The sequence below is a fragment of the Amblyomma maculatum genome, chromosome 5 (genome assembly GCF_055883805.1).
Source record: "Amblyomma maculatum isolate TAMU_Amacu chromosome 5, ASM5588380v1, whole genome shotgun sequence".
NCBI lineage: Eukaryota > Metazoa > Arthropoda > Arachnida > Ixodida > Ixodidae > Amblyomma > Amblyomma maculatum.
In genome coordinates, this window is record NC_139348.1 from 5,266,858 (window position 1) to 5,287,800 (window position 20,943).

The 20,943-nt window shown below is 48.0% G+C and overlaps 1 protein-coding gene and 9 non-coding genes across 10 annotated transcripts; all 10 read left to right on the top strand.

Annotated features, from left to right (window-relative positions):
* Positions 1-3,413: 3,413 nt before the first annotated feature.
* On the top strand, positions 3,414-3,486 carry TRNAR-CCG (transfer RNA arginine (anticodon CCG)). Its single transcript has one exon. It is a non-coding gene; the product is annotated as a tRNA-Arg (tRNA).
* A 178-nt stretch (positions 3,487-3,664) lies between these two features.
* On the top strand, positions 3,665-3,737 carry TRNAR-CCG (transfer RNA arginine (anticodon CCG)). Its single transcript has one exon. It is a non-coding gene; the product is annotated as a tRNA-Arg (tRNA).
* Positions 3,738-3,915: 178 nt separating this feature from the next.
* Positions 3,916-3,988, top strand: TRNAR-CCG (transfer RNA arginine (anticodon CCG)). The gene has a single exon. It is a non-coding gene; the product is annotated as a tRNA-Arg (tRNA).
* A 178-nt stretch (positions 3,989-4,166) lies between these two features.
* On the top strand, positions 4,167-4,239 carry TRNAR-CCG (transfer RNA arginine (anticodon CCG)). The gene has a single exon. It is a non-coding gene; the product is annotated as a tRNA-Arg (tRNA).
* A 178-nt stretch (positions 4,240-4,417) lies between these two features.
* TRNAR-CCG (transfer RNA arginine (anticodon CCG)) lies at positions 4,418-4,490 on the top strand. The gene has a single exon. It is a non-coding gene; the product is annotated as a tRNA-Arg (tRNA).
* Positions 4,491-4,668: 178 nt separating this feature from the next.
* On the top strand, positions 4,669-4,741 carry TRNAR-CCG (transfer RNA arginine (anticodon CCG)). Its single transcript has one exon. It is a non-coding gene; the product is annotated as a tRNA-Arg (tRNA).
* Positions 4,742-4,983: 242 nt separating this feature from the next.
* Positions 4,984-6,657, top strand: LOC146187674 (uncharacterized). Its single transcript, XM_084603041.1, has one exon. It carries the CDS (start codon positions 5,006-5,008, stop codon positions 6,185-6,187), a length of 1,182 nt encoding a protein of 393 aa, XP_084459167.1. The 5' UTR covers positions 4,984-5,005; the 3' UTR covers positions 6,188-6,657.
* A 3,269-nt stretch (positions 6,658-9,926) lies between these two features.
* Positions 9,927-9,999, top strand: TRNAR-CCG (transfer RNA arginine (anticodon CCG)). The gene has a single exon. It is a non-coding gene; the product is annotated as a tRNA-Arg (tRNA).
* Positions 10,000-11,162: 1,163 nt separating this feature from the next.
* Positions 11,163-11,235, top strand: TRNAR-CCG (transfer RNA arginine (anticodon CCG)). The gene has a single exon. It is a non-coding gene; the product is annotated as a tRNA-Arg (tRNA).
* Positions 11,236-11,413: 178 nt separating this feature from the next.
* On the top strand, positions 11,414-11,486 carry TRNAR-CCG (transfer RNA arginine (anticodon CCG)). Its single transcript has one exon. It is a non-coding gene; the product is annotated as a tRNA-Arg (tRNA).
* Positions 11,487-20,943: the final 9,457 nt, after the last annotated feature.

Here is a 20,943-nt window from a genome sequence, read left to right on the forward strand (position 1 = left end):
ATTTATGCTGGCGTGTTGTGTGTGTGTATGCTCCCAATTCAGGGCGTGAGCGTGAATTGTTTTTTCAGTCTATTGAGTTGTGGTTGAAGGTCGACAAAATCTTGCTTGTACTTGGTGACTACAACTGTGTGTGCGCAGCTGTGGACCGAGCGGCCAAGTGTAAACCTCGAAGAGACAGGAGCTCCGAGCTGTTGAATGCACTTGTACATGAGTATAGCCTTGAGGATGTTGGTAGTGTGTTCTCCACTGGAAACCAGCCAGAGTTCACGCACTTTCAGCGAGATAGCCATGCCAGATTGGACAGGGTGTATGCCTCGGTAGATCTTGTTTCCCTATGTACTGCATATGATGTCAAACCTGTGTCTTTCAGCGATCATTGTCTCGTGAGTGCAGTGTTTGGTCGCAAAGGAAAGAAATCGCGATTTAACTGGTACCTATGGAAACTGAATGCCAAACTTCTTGCCGATGAAGAGTTCCTTACTGAAGTTAAGACAGAGTTTGAAAATCGTCTTGCTATGCGACCAGTAAGTTTTGCAGCGGAATGGGACAGCTTCAAAGAGTGGGTCAAATTGAAAGCAATAGAAAAGAGTAGTAAGCTGCGATACAAAGAGAAAGGAAAAGAAAAAGAACTGAATGAACAACTTGCTCTTTTTTTGAGCATGGAAAGTACTGTGCCAGGGCATTTCGCCAGTAAAATACGAGAGCTTAAAAGTGAGCTGGAAACAATCGACAGCGAAAGATACACAGCGGCTGTCATACGTGCAGGGGCTGAAAAACTTTGGGCTGGAGAAGTGCCGACAAAACGAGCCCTAGCAGACGAGAAAAGATACGCCTGCCAGAAAGAAATTAGGAGTATAAGGTATGGCGGCCATATCACAGAAGATGCTAAAGATATTCAGCATGCGGTAGCAGAGCACTTCGAAGAACTGCTTAGCGCTAAGCTTGAGACTGTAGGCGGCTTTCAAACAGACTTTCTAAGACTGATGCCTGCACTGGATGACGAAAGTAAAGCGCGCCTAGAAACACCGATAACGTTGCAGGAGATAGAATCTGCAATAGATGACCTGACACCTGGGAAGGCCCCTGGGCCGGATGGTCTAAGCGCTGCCTTCTTTAAAACTTTTCAGCAGTATGCGGCTCAGTTTATGCTCGATGTAATCACTGAAGCTTATGAACGTAATACTGTTCCATTGTCTTTCGCTACATCGCACATTGTGCTAATACCCAAGACAGATGATCCGGAAAAACGACTGTTGGTGGGGTCATATCGACCGATTAGCCTCACCAATGTTGACTACAAGGTGTATATGAAGGTTTTAGCAAAAAGACTGCAAAGCGTAATAAAAAAACTGGTTGGATCTCATCAAACGTGCGGCATCAAGGGTCGATCCATTGCCACGAATATACATGTCGCAAGAACCGTACTAGAATGTGTTGATGCACTCGGTGGTCAGATAGCCATGATGCAGTTAGATTTGGCGAAAGCCTTTGACCGTGTTTCTCACGAAATTCTTTTTTCCATTTTGGAGCATTCTAACCTTGGAAAAGTCATAGTGGAGGGTGTTAAAATGGCTTACGCGAACTGCACGACCCGTATTATAGTGAATGGTGAACTGACTGACAGCATCGCAGTACGTTCATCGGTAAGGCAGGGCTGCCCACTCTCACCCCTGCTTTTTGCACTGTATTTAGAGCCACTTTGCTTGGCTATCATTGATAGCGATCGCATTTTAGGGTTCAAGCTGCAATCAGCACACGTGAAAATGCTGGCATATGCTGATGACATAGCAGTGTTTTGTGCAACTAGAAAGAGCATCTGTGAAGTTACGGGTGTCGTCCAAACATTTTGTGATCAAACTGGATGTAAGATCAATTGGGAGAAAAGCTCTGGGTTTTGGCACGGTGATTGGGACGTGACACCTGATTTCTTCTGTAAGCTGCGATGGTCTGCTCTCCCAACGCGATATCTAGGCGTGCCTTTAGATTGTTATCGAGATGCCAACATGCACTGGATGGAAGAAACATCCAGAGCGAAAGAAAAAGCGAATGCGTGGCAAGGAAGGCAACTCTCAATGTTTTCGCGCGCTTCCATTTGCAATGTTTTTCTTATTTCAAGGCTGTGGTACCTCATGAATGTGTTGTGTGTCTCACGAACCTCAATTCAGAAAATGCACCGCGTTTTTGCTGTTTTTATTTGGGCATCCACATGGGAAAAAACCGCCCGGACGAACTTGTTTATTTCTGTTAAAAGGGGCGGGCTTGGCCTTGCTCATTTGTTCTTGCGACAAGTGGTTTCGCGATTTATATTCCTGCGTGATCAAAAAGATACCTTTCTAAGAACTGTGATGCAAGTGCGATTGCAGAGGCTGCTCCCTGAATGGATTGTGTCATGTGAAAGCATGCCTGGTACTGTGACTGGCTACCTGCGCGAAGTTGTTTTTTCGTGCAAGTTGCTGGAAGTGCGGTTTTCTTTTGATTACCTTTTCAATGTTCCCAGAAAAAAACTGTATAAAGATCTCATTGACGTGATGGTGCCGGTGCCTTTTTACAGGGAAATACACTGTGGAGGCCCAGGGCAGGATGTTTTGAAAAGAGTAAAGAAGATGCCCGTGAGGCCATCTGCTAAAACGTTCCTTTTCAAACTTCACTCTAATACGCTCCCTGTTAAAACCTGGCTGAATGAAAAAGGTATCTTCGTCCCATGGACAACAAATTGCCTGTTGTGCAAAAAACCGGAGACAATTGAACACGTCTTCTTACAGTGTTGGGATGCTGTTTTTCTGTGGGACGTCCTCCAAAGGACAATTAAAAAGGAACTTCCCCTAACTCCGTACGGAATCAGATTCCTACCAGTGCAGAACGATGATGCACCTTATGATTTAATTATGCTTCTTGGTCTCCATAGTTTGTGGAAAACACGAATGCAGGTGCGTCACGCAGATATAAATACACGATCTGCGCGTGAAAACTTCATTGAAAGTGCGGTGTATATACGCGAAACTTTCAGGATGCAGCAGGATCCACCACATTGGCAATGTCTATTTGATGAGTTGGTGAACCTGAAAAGATTTTAGCCGCGTACGCGTTAGCTCAAGTGTAGTTGACGTGTTTTATCATGTGTATTTTTGTTTTCTGTTTCACGGCAATAAAGAAAAAAAAAAAAAACCTGTGGCCTAATGGATATGGCGTTGGCCTCCAGAGCCAAAGGTTGTAGGTTCGAGTCCCATCAGGTGCGGTGACGTGTTTTTGCTTTCTAAATTTTGCATTCATATGACGCGATACTGCGTTTTATGTCCCCAAAGAAGCGAGCCTGCGGAATATTCTTTCACTTAGCACCTAAGAAGGGCCGTCGTCAGACATTCAAGTAACAGTAAAAACGCTACTCTATTCTGAATATAACTTCTCTACGGTGCGCACCTGTGGCCTAATGGATATGGCGTTGGCCTCCGGAGCCAAAGGTTGTAGGTTCGAGTCCCATCAGGTGCGGTGACGTGTTTTTGCTTTCTAAATTTTGCATTCATATGACGCGATACTGCGTTTTATGTCCCCAAAGAAGCGAGCCTGCGGAATATTCTTTCGCTTAGCACCTAAGAAGGGCCGTCGTCAGACATTCAAGTAACAGTAAAAACGCTACTCTATTCTGAATATAACTTCTCTACGGTGCGCACCTGTGGCCTAATTGATATGGCGTTGGCCTCCGGAGCCAAAGGTTGTAGGTTCGAGTCCCATCAGGTGCGGTGACGTGTTTTTGCTTTCTAAATTTTGCATTCATATGACGCGATACTGCGTTTTATGTCCCCAAAGAAGCGAGCCTGCGGAATATTCTTTCACTTAGCACCTAAGAAGGGCCGTCGTCAGACATTCAAGTAACAGTAAAAACGCTACTCTATTCTGAATATAACTTCTCTACGGTGCGCACCTGTGGCCTAATGGATATGGCGTTGGCCTCCGGAGCCAAAGGTTGTGGGTTCGAGTCCCATCAGGTGCGGTGACGTGTTTTTGCTTTCTAAATTTTGCATTCATATGACGCGATACTGCGTTTTATGTCCCCAAAGAAGCGAGCCTGCGGAATATTCTTTCACTTAGCACCTAAGAAGGGCCGTCGTCAGACATTCAAGTAACAGTAAAAACGCTACTCTATTCTGAATATAACTTCTCTACGGTGCGCACCTGTGGCCTAATGGATATGACGTTGGCCTCCGGAGCCAAAGGTTGTAGGTTCGAGTCCCATCAGGTGCGGTGACGTGCTTTTGCTTTCTAAATTTTGCATTCATATGACGCGATACTGCGTTTTATGTCCCCAAAGAAGCGAGCCTGCGGAATATTCTTTCACTTAGCACCTAAGAAGGGCCGTCGTCAGACATTGAAGTAACAGTAAAAACGCTACTCTATTCTGAATATAACTTCTCTACGGTGCGCACCTGTGGCCTAATGGATATGGCGTTGGCCTCCGGAGCCAAAGGTTGTAGGTTCGAGTCCCATCAGGTGCGGTGACGTGTTTTTGCTTTCTAAATTTTGCATTCATATGACGCGATACTGCGTTTTATGTCCCCAAAGAAGCGAGCCTGCGGAATATTCTTTCACTTAGCACCTAAGAAGGGCCGTCGTCAGACATTCAAGTAACAGTAAAAACGCTACTCTATTCTGAATATAACTTCTCTACGGTGCGCACCTGTGGCCTAATGGATATGGCGTTGGCCTCCGAAGCCAAAGGTTGTAGGTTCGAGTCCCATCAGGTGCGGTGACGTGTTTTTGCTTTCTAAATTTTGCATTCATATGACGCGATACTGCGTTTTATGTCCCCGAAGAAGCGAGCCTGCGGAATATTCTTTCACTTTGCACCTAAGAAGGGCCGTCGTCAGACATTCAAGTAACAGTAAAAACGCTACTCTATTCTGAATATAACTTCTCTACGGTGCGCACCTGTGGCCTAATGATTCTGCTTCCGGCCACGCCAGTGAACGGACGCAGGATGCAGGGCTCCTCAGGAGCGGCTTCAGCGGCCATGTCAGGCCGCGGTAACAGGACTGCTGAACAGGAAACCACTTACCAGGTCGTTTTGCCTGCACTGCCAACAGGTCGGTTTGTTTTGAATACTGTTTTTTTGCACGCCGATATCAGGGCCCGCCCGTACCGGGTGGAAGATTTCCGCGACGCGTTGGCACAGCATTCGCTGATCCCCGATGTTGTTGCGATGGGGGCGTATCGGATGAGCCACGTCTGGGCTGTCACTCTCAAGGATCCTGAAGCGGTGACCAAGCTTGTTAGTGTCGGTGTGTTGTGTGTGAAAAACGGTCGCTGCTTGGTAATTGACCCGGCCAACCAGGACGTGCGACTGAAACTTCACTGGCTTTTACACAACGTGCCAGACGAGGATGTGCGTGCTGCCTTTACGCCGTATGGAAAGGTGTTGGAAGTTACAAGGGAGCGCTGGCGTGTGAAAGGTATGGTAGAAAAAGGCTCGACTACTAGACTTGTCACGCTTAAGTTGAAAGCTGGCGTGAAGCTGGATGACCTGCCACATCAGTTGAACGTTAGCGGTGAGCTGGCGCTCGTTGTTGTGCCAGGCAGACCTCCCTTGTGCCTACGCTGTCGGAACACGGGTCACATACGCAAGGAGTGCCGGGTTCCTCGCTGCGGAACCTGTCGACGGTTCGGTCATGAAGACAGCCAGTGTGCACGTACCTACGCAAGCATTGCCGGACCTGGGACCAGCGAGGACACGTCCGAGTTGATAATGGATGAGGTGGATGCGGAGGAGGCGGCCGACATTAGAGGACAGTCAACGAAACAGGACGCGCCTTCCATGACGGTTTTAACTAAGCAAAAGGTGACGGTCTCAATTAAAAAGAATGAAACTCGGCACGTCTCGCACGTTCCATCGCAGGACCAACAGGACCACGAAAGCGCTTCAAAGGAAGAGTCAGAAGACGTAATCAAGTTTTCTGACGCTGAGGAGCATCTGAGTACTGAGCCTCCTTGCACTGATGCCATGGAAGTTGGGCCGGAGACAGCGGCCTTGATTGCCTCAAAACGTCCACACGAGGAAAGCTTCGAGGAGACTCAGCTGCCAGGCGGCGTTTGTGGTGAGCCGCCGCCGAAAACTGCGGGCATCCGAAGATCGACTTTGAGACCGAAGCCGAACTTCTCTGCCGACACGCGGCAGGCGGGGAAACCGCCTCCGTAGGTTTTGTGGTGTCCTGAACGATTTGTGGGTCGGCTGCCTACCGACCAGCGTCAGGAACATTCTGCAACCAAGCGGGGCGTGTGTGAGCAAAAATGACAGACGGTGCTTGGACTTCGTTTGGATGCAGCCCGAGGTTCTGCTGGGAGGACAATACGTGCACACATATGCCGCTCTTCTTCAGAAGCGGAGGCCACGCAACCATGAAGGTAGGCACCATGCGGGTACGAGCGGCCCTTTCTAACACATGACTCTCAAGCTTAATTCGGCGTTACACGTAGCTACTTTGAATGCAAGAGGGCTGGGAGCGAGAAGGCGACAATGCCAGCTCAGTCGCCTCCTTGTGGATAATGATATAGATATAGCAGCTGTGCAAGAGTCAAAGATTGAGAGCCAAGAAAGCACTGACCGTATGGTGGCTTCTTTTCAGACAAACTTTTATGTGTGTGTATGCCATTCTGTTGGTGTATCGGGTGGATGCCTTTTATTTATACGTAACACGCTGGGAGTAAGTGTAGAGTTCGTTTTTGCCTGTCCAAGTGGTCGGCTTTTGGTTACTGATTTTACCTACTGTAATTTATGCTGGCGTGTTGTGTGTGTGTATGCTCCCAATTCAGAATGCGAACGTGAATTGTTTTTTGAGTCTATTGAATTGTGGTTGAAGGTCGACAAAATCTTGCTTGTACTTGGCGATTACAACTGTGTGTGCGCTGCTGTGGACCGAGCGGCGAAGTGTAAACCTCGAAGAGACAGAAGCTCCGAGCTGTTGAATGCACTTGTGCATGAATACGGCCTTGAGGATGTTGGTAGTGTGTTCTCCACAGGAAACCAACCAGAGTTCACGCACTTTCAGCGAGATAGCCATGCTAGATTGGACAGGGTGTATGCCTCGGTTGATCTTGTTTCCCTATGTGCTGCATATGAGGTCAAACCTGTGTCTTTCAGCGATCACTGTCTCGTGAGTGCAGTGTTCGGTAGGGCAGGAAAGAAATCGCGCTTTAACTGGTTCCTATGGAAACTGACTGCCAAACTTCTCGCCGATGAAGAGTTCCTTATGGAAGTTAAGACCGAGTTTGAAGATCGTCTGGCTATGCGACCAGTAAGTTTTGCAGCGGAATGGGACAGCTTCAAAGAGTGGGTCAAATTGAAATCCATAGAAAAGAGCAGTAAGGTGCGGCATAAAGAAAAAGAAAAAGAACTGAATGAACAACTCGAGTTTCTTTTGAGCATGGAAAGTTCAGTGCCAGGGCATTTCGCCAGTAAAATACGAGAGATTAAAAGTGATCTGGAAACAATCGACAGCGAAAGATACACAGCGGCTGTTATACGTTCAAGGGCTGAAAAACTTTGGGCTGGAGAAGTGCCGACAAAACGAGCCCTAGCAGACGAAAAAAGATACGCCTGCCAGAAAGAAATAAGGAGTATAAGGTATGCCGGCCATATCACTGAAGATGCTAAAGATATTAAGCGTGCGGTAGCAGAGCACTTCGAAGAACTGCTTAGCGCTAAGCTTGAGACTGTAGGCGGCTTTCAAACAGATTTTCTAAGACTGATGCCTGCACTAGATGACGAAAGTAAAGCGCGCCTAGAAACACCGATAACGTTGCAGGAGATAGAATCTGCAATAGATAACCTGACACCTGGGAAAGCACCTGGGCCGGATGGTCTAAGCGCTGCCTTCTTTAAAACTTTTCAGCAGTATGCGGCTCAGTTTATGCTCGATGTAATCACTGAAGCTTATGAACGTAATACTGTTCCATTGTCTTTCGCTACATCGCACATTGTGCTAATACCCAAGACAGATGATCCGGAGAAACGACTGTTGGTGGGGTCATATCGACCGATTAGCCTCACCAATGTTGACTACAAGGTGTATATGAAGGTTTTAGCAAAAAGACTGCAAAGCGTAATAAAAAAACTGGTTGGGTCTCATCAAACGTGCGGCATCAAGGGTCGATCCATTGCCACGAATATACATGTCGCAAGAACCGTACTAGAATGTGTGGATGCACTCGGTGGTCAGATAGCCATGATGCAGTTAGATTTGGCGAAAGCCTTTGACCGTGTTTCCCACCAAATTCTTTTTTCCATTTTGGAGCATTCTAACCTTGGAAAAGTCATAGTGGAGGGTGTTAAAATGGCTCACGCGAACTGCACGACCCGTATTATAGTGAATGGTGAACTGACTGACAGCATCGCAGTACGTTCATCGGTAAGGCAGGGCTGCCCGCTCTCACCCCTGCTTTTTGCACTGTATTTAGAGCCACTTTGCTTGGCTATCATTGATAGCGATCGCATTTTAGGGTTCAAGCTGCAATCAGCACACGTGAAAATGCTAGCATATGCTGATGACATAGCAGTGTTTTGTGCAACTAGAAAGAGCATCTGTGAAGTTACGGGTGTCGTCCAAACATTTTGTGATCAAACCGGATGTATGATCAATTGGGAGAAAAGCTCTGGGTTTTGGCACGGTGATTGGGACGTGACACCTGATTTCTTCTGTAAGCTGCGATGGTCTGCTCTCCCAACGCGATATCTAGGCGTGCCTCTAGATTGTTATCGAGATCCCAACGTGCACTGGATGGAAGAAACATCCAGAGCGAAAGAAAAAGCGGATGCGTGGCAAGGAAGGCAACTGTCAATGTTTTCGCGAGCTTCTATTTGCAATGTTTTTCTTATTTCGAGGATGTGGTACCTCATGAATGTGTTGTGTGTCTCACGAACCTCAATTCAGAAAATGCACCGCGTTTTTGCTGTTTTTATTTGGGCATCCACATGGGAAAAAACCGCCCGCACGAATTTGTTTATTTCTGTTAAAATGGGCGGGCTTGGCCTAGCACATCTGTTCTTGCGTCAGGTGGTCTCGCGATTTATATTCCTGCGTGATCAAAAAGATACCTTTCTAAGAACTGTGATGCAAGTGCGATTGCAGAGGCTGCTCCCTGAATGGATTGTGTCATGTGAAAGCATGCCTGGTACTGTGACTGGCTACCTGCGCGAGGTTGTTTTTTCGTGCAAGTTGCTGGAAGTGCGGTTTTCTTTTGATTACCTTTTCAATGTTCCCAGAAAAAAACTGTATAAAGATCTCATTGACGTGATGCTGCCGGTGCCTTTTTACCGGGCATTACACTGTGGAGGCCCAGGGCAGGACGTTTTGAAAAGAGTTAAGAAGATGCCCGTGAGGCCGTCTGCTAAAACGTTCCTTTTCAAACTTCACTCTAATACGCTCCCTGTTAAAACCTGGCTGAATGAAAAAGGTATCTTCGTCCCATGGACAACAAATTGCCTGTTGTGCAAAAAACCGGAAACCATTGAACACGTCTTCTTACAGTGTTGGGATGCTATCTTTCTATGGGACGTCCTCCAAAGGACAATTAAAAAGCAACTTCCATTAACTCCTTACGGCATAAGATTCCTACCAGTGCAGAACGATGATGCACCTTATGATTTAATTATGCTTCTTGGCCTCCATAGTTTGTGGAAAACACGAATGCAGGTGCGTCACGCAGATATAAATACACGATCTGCGCGTGAAAACTTCATTGAAAGTGCGGTGTATATACGCGAAACTTTCAGGATGCAGCAGGATCCACCACAATGGCAATGTCTATTTGATGAGTTGGTGAACCTGAAAAGATTTTAGCCGCGTACGCGTTAGCTCAAGTGTAGTTGACGTGTTTTATTATGTGTACTTTTGTTTTGTGTTTCACGGCAATAAAGAAAAAAAAAAAAAAAAAAAAAAGCACCTGTGGCCTAATGGATATGGCGTTGGCCTCCGGAGCCAAAGGTTGTAGGTTCGAGTCCCATCAGGTGCGGTGACGTGTTTTTGCTTTCTAAATTTTGCATTCATATGACGCGATACTGCGTTTTATGTCCCCAAAGAAGCGAGCCTGCGGAATATTCTTTCACTTAGCACCTAAGAAGGGCCGTCGTCAGACATTCAAGTAACAGTAAAAACGCTACTCTATTCTGAATGTAACTTCTCTACGGTGCGCACCTGTGGCCTAATGTTCCGTCGGGTTAAAGACGGCGGTTTGGGACTCGGCCATCTGTTTTTACGGCAGGTGGTCAACCGGTTTTTGTTTTTTCGGGATGCTTCGAACCCTTTCTTACGCACCGTCTGCCAAGTTAGGCTTCGGCGCCTACTGCCGGAGTTTGTTGTCTCCACCGAAGAAGCTACGGGTGGGATTTTTGGTTATTACAGGGAGGTCGTCGCTAGTGTAAGATTTCTTTCAGTGCGTTTTTCTAATGAATATTTGTCCACTGTAAAACGAAAAAAGCTGTATTGCGATTTATGTGACATTGTTTTGCCACAACCCTTGTACAGAACCTTATACAGTGGAGGTCCGGGCAGAGATGTCTTGATGAGAGTAAAGAAAATGCAGGTGTCGCCAGGAGCTAAGACATTTTTCTTTAAATTACACACCGGAACATTATCAGTCAAGAAGTTTTTGGAGGAAAGGGATTTCTTTTTACCGTGGGGGGCGCACTGTTTAATCTGCAAGCAGCCGGAAACAATAGACCATGTTTTTTTGCATTGTTGGGAAGGGGTTTATTTCTGGGATGTTTTGCAACGTACGATAAATAAAGAATTTCCACTAGACTCCCACGGCATCCGGTATTTAAGCATTGATAATGAAGATGGCGTTCCGTATGATTTAATCATGCTCATGGGCCTCCACTCTATATGGCGCTCCAGAATGGCGGGCTATCACTGCGACAGGGATGCTCGACCCGCTAGAATATACTTTCGAGAAAGTGTGAATTGGTTTATTGCCATACAGAAAGTGGCTGCTGAACCTCCCGAATGGCTCTCAAGGGTAGAGCCTTTGCTGTCGTTGCGGGAGTTTTAATGTACTGAGACGAAGCCAGCCTGACATTGGCTGATGATGACCTTCCAATATGTACTTTGTTTTGTGTTATTAGTGTTGTGTTCTTGTGGAATGGTATGAACCAAAGCCAGGAAATAAAGAAAAAAAAACCTGTGGCCTAATGGATATGGCGTTGGCCTCCGGAGCCAAAGGTTGTGGGTTCGAGTCCCATCAGGTGCGGTGACGTGTTTTTGCTTTCTAAATTTTGCATTCATATGACGCGATACTGCGTTTTATGTCCCCAAAGAAGAGAGCCTGCGGAATATTCTTTCACTTAGCACCTAAGAAGGGCCGTCGTCAGACATTCAAGTAACAGTAAAAACGCTACTCTATTCTGAATATAACTTCTCTACGGTGCGCACCTGTGGCCTAATGGATATGGCGTTGGCCTCCGGAGCCAAAGGTTGTGGGTTCGAGTCCCATCAGGTGCGGTGACGTGTTTTTGCTTTCTAAATTTTGCATTCATATGACGCGATACTGCGTTTTATGTCCCCAAAGAAGCGAGCCTGCGGTATATTCTTTCACTTAGCACCTAAGAAGGGCCGTCGTCAGACATTCAAGTAACAGTAAAAGCGCTACTCTATTCTGAATATAACTTCTCCACGGTGCGCACCTGTGGCCTAATGGGGATTCCACTTCCGGCCACCACTGTGAACGGACTTGTTGTCATGTGCTCCTACGGAACGGTGTTAGCGGCTCAGCCGAGCCGCGGAAACAGGTTTACTGCTGAAGATAACGACACAGGCTACGAAGTTATGCTGCCCCACCTCCCAACAGGTCGTATTGTTTTTAATACCGTATTTTTGCACGGCGACGTTCGAGCGCGGCCGTATAGGGTCGAGGACTACAGGGATGCCCTGGCCCGTTTGGAATTGCTTCCCGAGGTTGTGGCCTTGGGAGCATTCCAAATGAATCGTGTGGGCAGTCACGTTTAAGAACACGGAAACCTTTAAGAAAGTGCTTGCTGCCGTGAGCATGACGGTGAAGGAGCACCGGTGTCTTGCGATTGACCCCAACAAGCAAGAGGTTCGCGTTAAAGTGCACTGGGTCCTTCACAACGTGACTGATGAAGAAGTGCGTGCGGCCTTCCTTCCGTACGGCGAGGTGACCGAGTTGTCGAAGGAGCACTGGCGTGTGCACGGCGTCACAGAAAAAGGGTCAACGACCCGTGTACTAAGCCTGAAGCTCAAATCCAAAGTGACAGTTTAAGACATACCTCACCAACTGCGAATAGCCGGTGAACCTGCACTTTTGGTTGTAGCTGGGAGGCCCCCGCTCTGCCTCCGCTGCCAAGGGAAAGGCGACATTCGCCGCGACTTTCGGGTACCTCGGTGCTCGCGCTGTCGCCGGTTTGGTCACGAAGAAAGCGAGTGTGTACCTTCGTACGCAAGCAAGACCAGGCCAGGAAGGAACATCGATATGACTGAGCACGTCATGGACGAAGTGGAGGCTGAGGAAGCATCAAGGGCAGCGGGATGCAAAGCAGCAAGCGTCGAGAAGAGCACGCAGCCTTCAAGTGTTGGGCCTAGCGGCACAAGTCCGGCCGAGGCACCTCCAGTACCGCAACACGTCTCCGAGGAAAAGACGAGCCAAGAAAAGCAACCGCCTACTCTCAGAGCCCCTGCTAGCACACTTGTCGAACCTCACGTCGAACACCACCATAATGATGTCTCATTGCAAGAAGCTGCTGTCACAACCACAAAACGCGCCTACCTCGAAACTGTGAAAGATGGCCGACAAACTGATGGAGCACCCGCGGAGGAGCCGCCCACCAAGGCGGTAATGACGCGACGGTCGCCCTACAGGCCAAGACCAAATATTCCACCAGACATACGACCTGCGGTAGAGGCGCCTCAATAGCGCTTCTACAGCTGTAATGCGCTGCCGTCGGTTTCCGGATCAGCGTGCAATGGTGGAGACGATATGCCATGGAAGGGAACTGTGAGCTTGACCGTCAAACTTTGGCCATGGACTGTGAAAGTGCGAGTGATCGTTGCGAGGCGGTGCGCTTTGTGGAGCTCCAACACGCGGAACCCCCTTCAGCGCCAGGGTACTCTGAGGTGAGCACTGCGCGAGCAGTGGGTGCTTTTAAAAATGAACAAAATATTCAACTGCCACTACGCGTAGCCACACTGAACGTGCGTGGACTGGCGGCGAGGAAGCGCCAGTGTGAGGTCAACCGCCTCTGTTTAGAAAATGAATTGGATATAATCGCGTTACAAGAAACTAAGATTGAGAGCGAGGAACACACAGATCGCATGGTTGAAATTTTTCGGTCCCGATACAATGTCTGCGTATGTCACGTGGTTGGAAAGTCCGGAGCTTGCGCGTTATTTTTGAGAAATAATCTTGGAATTGGGAATGAAACCATTGACACATCCGAAGAGGGTCGGTTACTGGTTGTCGATTTCACCCTTTCTGGATGCTCTTGGAGAGTGATTTGTGTGTATGCCCCTAACAATTACAAGGAACGTGTTAGTTTTTTTGAAAAGGTCAAAGTGTTTTTAAACTGCGAGAGAAGCGTCGTTTTGATGGGTGATTTTAACTGTGTTTGCATGCCAGAGGATCGAGAGCCGATCACCCCTGTGCGTGATCAGAGTGCGCAGTATCTCGATACAATAATTCAAGAACACGACATTGAAGATCTGGGCTGGGTGTTGCTTCAAGGCTCGCAGCCATGTTTTACGCACTTCCAACGCGGTAGCAATGTAAGACTAGATAGAGTATACGCAAGCACAGGATTTGCGACAATCTGTTCCAACCATGAAGTGAAACATGTTTCTTATAGCGATCACAGCCTTGTTATTGTAAGCTTTGGGAATAAGCATAGTAGGATTCGTTTCAACTGGAAGCTTTGGAAATGTAATGTTAAATTGCTGGAGGATGAAACCTTCGTTAAACAAATTATAGACTTAACCAAAATGCCTTGCGTCAAATCAGCAAGCTGCGCAGATAAGTGGAAAATTTTTAAGAACACAGTCAAGATGAAAGCGATAGAACGGGGAACTATCCCTCATCAAAGCGAAAAGAAACGAATCAAAGAATTGGAGTGCAAATTAGACTTTTTGACAAGTATGGAAAGAGTAGTGCCCGGTTTGTACATAAAAGAAATCCGAGAAGTCAAAAGCCAGCTAGAAGTACAGGAGGCAGATAAGTACCGAGCGGCTTTGATAAGGGCGCGCGCCGAAAAGTTGTGGGCTGGTGAAGTGCCGAATAAGCGTGTATTGTGTGATGAAAGAAGATATGCAGCACAAAATGAAATTCAACAGATCCGCTACCGCAACAGAATAACGACCGACCGCGAAGAAATCGAGCGAGGGTTTGTTGAGCATTACAAAGGACTGATAGGGAATGACAGAAGCGCAAAGGGCAGTCTGTGGGACGAATTTTTGCACCTCATGCCTCGATTAGACGAAGAGAAACGTGCGCGCTTAGAACAGCCTATTAGCTTAGAGGAAGTTCAGAAGGCTATTGAGGACCTGCCACTTGGGAAAACACCAGGACCTGTTGGGTTAGGCGCTGCTTTCTATAAAACATTCAGAGAAGTCAGCCCGCTGCTATACGATATGATTGCAGAAGCATACAATGTAAAACAAATGCCACCTTCCTTTTCTTCTGCCCACATTGTGCTTATCCCCAAAACATGTGACCGAGAAAAAATGCTGTCTGTGGGGGCTTATCGCCCGATAACCCTCACAAATGTCGACTATAAGGTCTATATGAAGACTCTTGGCAAACATTTACAGAGTGTCATCACGGACCTAGTTGTACCGCACCAAACGTGCGGAGTGGAAGGGCCTACCATCTGCACAAATGTGCACATCGCTCGACGTATCCTTGAGTGCTGTGACATGTTCGGTGGCCGAGTTGCAATGGTACAGCTAGACCTGTCGAAGGCGTTTGATCGCGTGGCGCACGATGTCCTGTACTAAGTTTTGGAACATGTAAATGTGGGCAGCATAATACAAGACGGGCTTAAAGTGGTTTACAGCAGCTGTACAGTTCAAATGATTGTCAATAAGAACCTGTGTGAACCCATCCCTATGCGGTCCTCCGTAAGGCAGGGATGCCCGTTTCACCATTTCTTTTTGCACTTTACCTTGAGCCCTTCTGTTTAAGTCTTATTAACAACGACCGAATAAATGGCTTCAGGTTTCAGTCACCTAATGTTAAAATTCTTGCGTATGCGGACGACATTGCTGCATTTTGCAGTGACCGCGAGAGTGTACAAGAAAGTGTTGACGTCGCCAAGCGGTTTTTCCAGCAAACTTGGGCTGAGATCAGTTGGGAAAAGAGTGTGGGATTTTGGCACGGAAGCTGGGGATTTACACCACCGTTGTTCGCGAATCTGCAGTAGACCTTCCCCATCAACTGAGGGCGAGTTGGCCCTCGTCGTAGTGCCCGGAAGGCCTATGCAATGTCTACGTTGCCACGGCTCCGGACACGTGCGACGCGAGTGTGCCGCGTTGCTCTCGCTGCCGGCGCTTCGGACACGCGGAAGTGGAGTGTGTGCGCACGTACGCGGAGGTACCAGCTATGAGACGCCCGAGGACGTGATGGACGTTGCCGAGGCTGAAGAAGCAGCGAAGGGAACCCAAGACAACACGGGAGTTCCGCTGTGCCAGATAATGTGGCGACATCGCATGGCACGGATAAAGAGGTGTGCGTGGACACCAGCACTCAAGAGCCAGCGTCGGCTGTATCGGAGTTGTCCTTGAAAGAGGACGTGTTCAGTCAAGGCGCCGCACAACAGGGACCAGCAATGAATGTGAGTGCTATCACGGAAGTCGGAGCTCGGCCAACGGGCACCGCTTGTGCGCCAAAGCGTCCGCATGCCGAGGCCGGCAACTGTGCTGACAAAGGGAACCCTAGCAACAACGAGGAGCCACCAGCGAAAGCGACACAGAGCCGACGACCACTGTTCAGGCCCAAACTTAATACCTCGGCAGACAGGAAAACCGCTGAAAAGCCTTCCCCGCAGCAAGTCGGACCCACCACAAGTGATGGCGGTGGGACCTCTGGAACTGTCTAGCAGCACGCTAGACGTGAAAGGTAAGCGCCTTGCTCCCGGTGTCCTCCTTATGCATGAAAATGGCGATGAAACAGGTCCTGAGCGTAGCAACGCTTAACGTCCGTGGGTTGGCAGGGAGACGAAAAGAAATCCAAGTACATCGCCTTTTGACAGAGCTAGACATAGACGTGCTAGCGGTTCAAGAAACCAAAGTGGAAGGGTAGGAGGCGACTGGGAGCATGGTGCAGCGTTTCACGTCAAGGTATGACGTGGCTGTTAGTCACGCGGTGGGTTCATCGGCTGGGTGCCTTCTGCTTGCTAGGCGGTTGCCAGGACTGACAGTGCAGGCCGTGACCTCATCCGCATGTGGAAGGCTCATTGTGTGCGACGTCGTTTTTCCCAATAGCGAATGGCGCGTTCTGTGTGTGTATGCACCCAATACTGTTGAAAAAAGGTTCAACTTCTTCACAAGCATGCAACGATATTTAAGTTCAGAGAGGAAACTCGTGGTGATGGGGGATTTTAACTGCGTGTTTGTTAAGCGCTAGAGATAAGACCTCAAACCGTGCCTACAAAGACGCAAGCACTGACTGTTTGTCCCAGATGATTGGTGAATTTTCGCTGGAAGACGTTGCGGAGTGTTTGGATGGTGCGCGCAGTGTGCTTTACACTAATTTCCAGGGATCCAGCCATGCGCGACTCGATCGGATTTATGTATCGTTGGATGCGATAGCAAACTGTTAAAATTATGCCGTTATCGCGATTTCGTTTTCCGATCACTGTCTTGTGAAGTGCAGTATTGGACCTAGAAATCAAAGCAAACATTTTCTGTTGGAACTCTGGAAGTTAAATTCTCAACTCTTAGATGACCAGATTTTACGTGATACTATACTAGAGAAGATAAAAGAAATAGAGAAGCGACCTAACGGTAACATTGGGGAGCAGTGGGAGCTATTTAAACAAGAAATAAAGATGAAAGCGATAGAAAGAGGTAGTTGCATTCGTCATAATGAAAAGCGAGAAGAGGCAGGACTAAGGTCAACACTAAACATGTTAGGTGCTCAGGAAAGCAAACAGCCGGGGGTGTATAAAGATGACATCAACAATATTAAAAAGAAAATAGAGTTAATGGATGAGGAACGATATCGTGGAGCGATCGTTCGTGCAAGGTTTGAAAGATTGACAGCTGGCGAGGCCCCCACTAAGCGGGCCCTCAGTCTCGAAAAAGCACACGCTCGTCGAAACGAAATGCTAGAAATAGAATGGAACGGCAGCCGTATGACGGATAAGGATGACATAGCACGTGCGTTCTATGATTACTATCAGCAGCTATTCGCAATAAGGGACATTGAGTTGGAGGAGTTTAAGGGGGTGTTTGTTTCTTCATTACCCCGACTGGACAACTGCACAAAAGAAAGACTAGAGCAGGTAATTTCCGAGCAAGAAGTAGCACGAGCAATAGAAAACCTAAACCCAGGGAAGTCGCCTGGGCCTGACGGTTTGAGCGCAGCTTTCTACAAAGCATTTAAGGAAGAGCTATCCCGCTGTTGGCAGAAGTTTTTAACGAAGGTTTCCATCTTAAGAGCGTTGCCGCCTTCGTTTGCCACGCCACACACTGTGTTAATACCTAAACCTAATGAAGCGGAGAAATTAAGATTTGTGACATCATACAGGCCTATATCACTAACAAATGTTGATTACAAAATTCTAATGAAAGTTCTTGCGGCCAGGCTGCAGACAGTAATTCAAGAGATAGTCGGCACCCATCAGACTTGTGGCATCAAAGGACGGTCCATAACTACTAATATACATAAGGCGAGGTGCGTGCTGGAGTGATGCGACGCTGTTTGCGCTAGGATCGCGGTTCTCCAGCTCGACTTGGAAAAGGCTTTCGATTGTGTTTCTCATGATGCTTTGTTTTCTATTTTGGACTATATCAACGTGGGTTCTGTTATCAGAGAGGGCGTGGCCCTGGCGTACCGAAACTGCACCACGAGATTGATTGTCAACAAGGAACTGGGCGATCCAATAAATGTGCAACGCTCGGTGCGCCAGGGCTGCCCCCTCAGCCCTCTTCTGTTCTGTATATATATATATATATATATATATATATATAGAAACTTTGTGCTTGTCTATTATACGAAGCGAATTTGTCCAGGGCTTCCAACTGCATATGTGCGAGGTGAAACTCTTGGCGTACGCAGATGACGTAGCAGTTTTCTGCTTGGACAAAGAAAGTGTACTCAAGGCTGTTGAGATAGTGAAAGAATTCAGTGCGATCTCAGGAAGCCCAGTAAACTGGGGAAAGTGCTTAGGGTTCTGGCATGGGGAGTGGTCATCGACACCCAATGCTTTTGCCAACGTAACCGTGGTCACAACACCGGTGAAGTATTTGGGCGTACCTTTGGAATGCTATGAAGACAGTGATTCATTCTGGCGTGCCCAAGCTCAAGAAATAAGCGAGAAGGTCGACAAGTGGAAAGGGGCGCCGCTATCTATCTTCGCACGAGCCACTGTGTGCAATCTGTTTTTTGTGGCAAAGTTGTGATATGTCATGCAGGTACTTCATTGTTCCAGGTTAAATGTACAAAAGCTTCATCGAGTTTCTTTCAGTTTGTATTTGGGCATCCAAATGGGAAAGGTGTAGCCGAGATAACTTGTTTCGCCGGGTTCGAGAAGGTGGACTTGGGCTTGCTCATCTATTTGTACGCCAACTGGTTAATCGTTTTATTTTCCTCCGTGACGTCTCAGACCCTTTCTTACGTACTGCGTGCTAAGTAAGGCTCGTGCGGGCAGTGCCCAATTTTGTTGTCTCTACGAGAAGTATTCCAGGGCGAATTTCCAAGTTTTTAAAGAAATAGTAAGCAGTGTCCGAAATTTAACTGCTCGTTTTTCTGTAGAATACTTGAGTACAGTCAAAAAGAAGAAACTGTACAACGATATTTGTGACAACCTTTTTCCTCTTCCTATGTACTGAGCCTTGTACAGCGAGAGTCTAGGTCAAGACGTATTAAAACGCGTGAAAAGAATGCCACTTTTTCCGGGGGTAAAGACGTTTTTCTTTAAGCTACATACAGGTACATTATCGGTGAAATCATTTTTCGAAGACAAGGGTTTTTATCTGCCTTGGGGTTCACAATGCCTAATATGTAAACAACCAGAGACAATAGACCGTGTTTTTCTGCACTGCTGGGAGGGGGTTTATTTTTGGGACGTATTACAAAGAACACTTAAAAAAGAATTACCTTTAGATCCACACGGAATCATGTTCCTGCCGACAGATAATGAAGATGATGTACCCCTAGACACCGTAATGTTGCTAGGATTACACAGTCTTTGGCGGTCCCGAATGGCGGGCTTCCACATTGACCCTGAAGCTCACCCTGCAAGGCTCTACTTTCGCGAGTGTATGTAGACCTTTGTTGAAATGCACAAAGCGATGAGTGCAGTCCCAGCATGGGTGGCGAAAGTTGAACCATTGGTAGAGTTGAAAGAATTTTAACTCGACAACGTCAACCCCAATAGGGTCAACAGCTTTTTTACCTGTGTCATATTTATGTGAACATCACGAGCTGGAGTGTTCAGTTCAATTTGTGTGTCAACCTTGGTTATGTGTATGACAGCCGGCAATTAAAAAAAAGTGGCCTAATGGATATGGCGTTGGCCTCCGAAGCCAAAGGTTGTGGGTTCGAGTCCCATCAGGTACGGTGACGTGTTTTTGCTTTCTAAATTTTGCATTCATATGATTCGATACTGCGTTTTTTGTCCCAAAGGAAGCGAGCCTGCAGAATATTCTTCCACTTTGACCCGTTCAACCCGACTGGACCACAAAAATTTTGGCTGGGATTGACGCCGGAACTGAAGAGGACCACGAGTACCCCAAATTCAAGCCTGTGATTCCAATATTTTGGATTTTGTCGACATTTGAATTTTCCATGTGGCCGACCAGGCATTAAGCCTAACGAGGCTTAGCAAGAGAGCGGGGCTCCGCGGCCTCCCCGGCCTCGGCCCGAGGTAAAGAAGGCCCGGAGCGATGTCCCGAGCAAGCGACCCCAGCTACGACCGACCCTCAGCGACAGGCCCGACAAGATTTTCGGCCGACTCGCAAGAATTCATGGAGGAAGACATCCAGGACACCACCGAAGCGACTCCCGAGTAACAGGTCCGAGGCGGACCCGCGGCGGCGGGCAGCCAAGCCCTAGGAAGCAGCACCCCATCGACGCAACGCTCACAAGTAAGCAACAATGGCGGAACCGACGCAGATTGGGAAATCGCCATGTCGAGAAGGCAGAAGAGACGCCAACGCAGCGATAACAAGCAGCAAGTCTTGGCGGGAACGAGCCTAGGCAACGGGCCTTCCCTAGGCGCGGCGAAGGTCACAGATGGAACGCCAGCTGCGTCGGAAAGGAAAGAGAAAGTAGGAGCGCCGAGGCGGAGACTGCCGCCGCTCCCCAGAGACGACCTTAAAATAGTCCTTCGGCCGAGGGGACTCGCTGTTAAAAACCTGCAGACGCACCAAGTGGCGCGGGCGGTAGTCGCGGCTACCGAATAAGGATGTAAGGCGGAAGACCTCTTCATCCGACTGCGCAACGGATCGAAGATCATCATCATCAACACCGACAACGAAGAAGCGGCCCAGAAGATTAGGCGCATCATGCAGCTGAGCTTCGGGGGCAAGAGCTACGCCGTCAACGGCCACGTGGCAGCACCGGAAGGAACGCTGCGCGGGGTCGTCCACGGCGTGGACCCGGGAACCTCACCGGAAGAACTCAAGACTAACCTCAGAGTCCGCACGCAAGGCGTGAAGATCCTGGCAGCCAGAATGCTCGGGAAATTCAGCACGGCCGTCATCACCTTCGACGGCCCCATTCTCCTGA

What these genes read in the sequence shown, in the direction of transcription:
- LOC146187674 (XM_084603041.1), top strand. Translation starts at nt 5,006, where the DNA reads ATGTCAGGCCGCGGTAACAGGACTGCTGAACAGGAAACCACTTACCAG.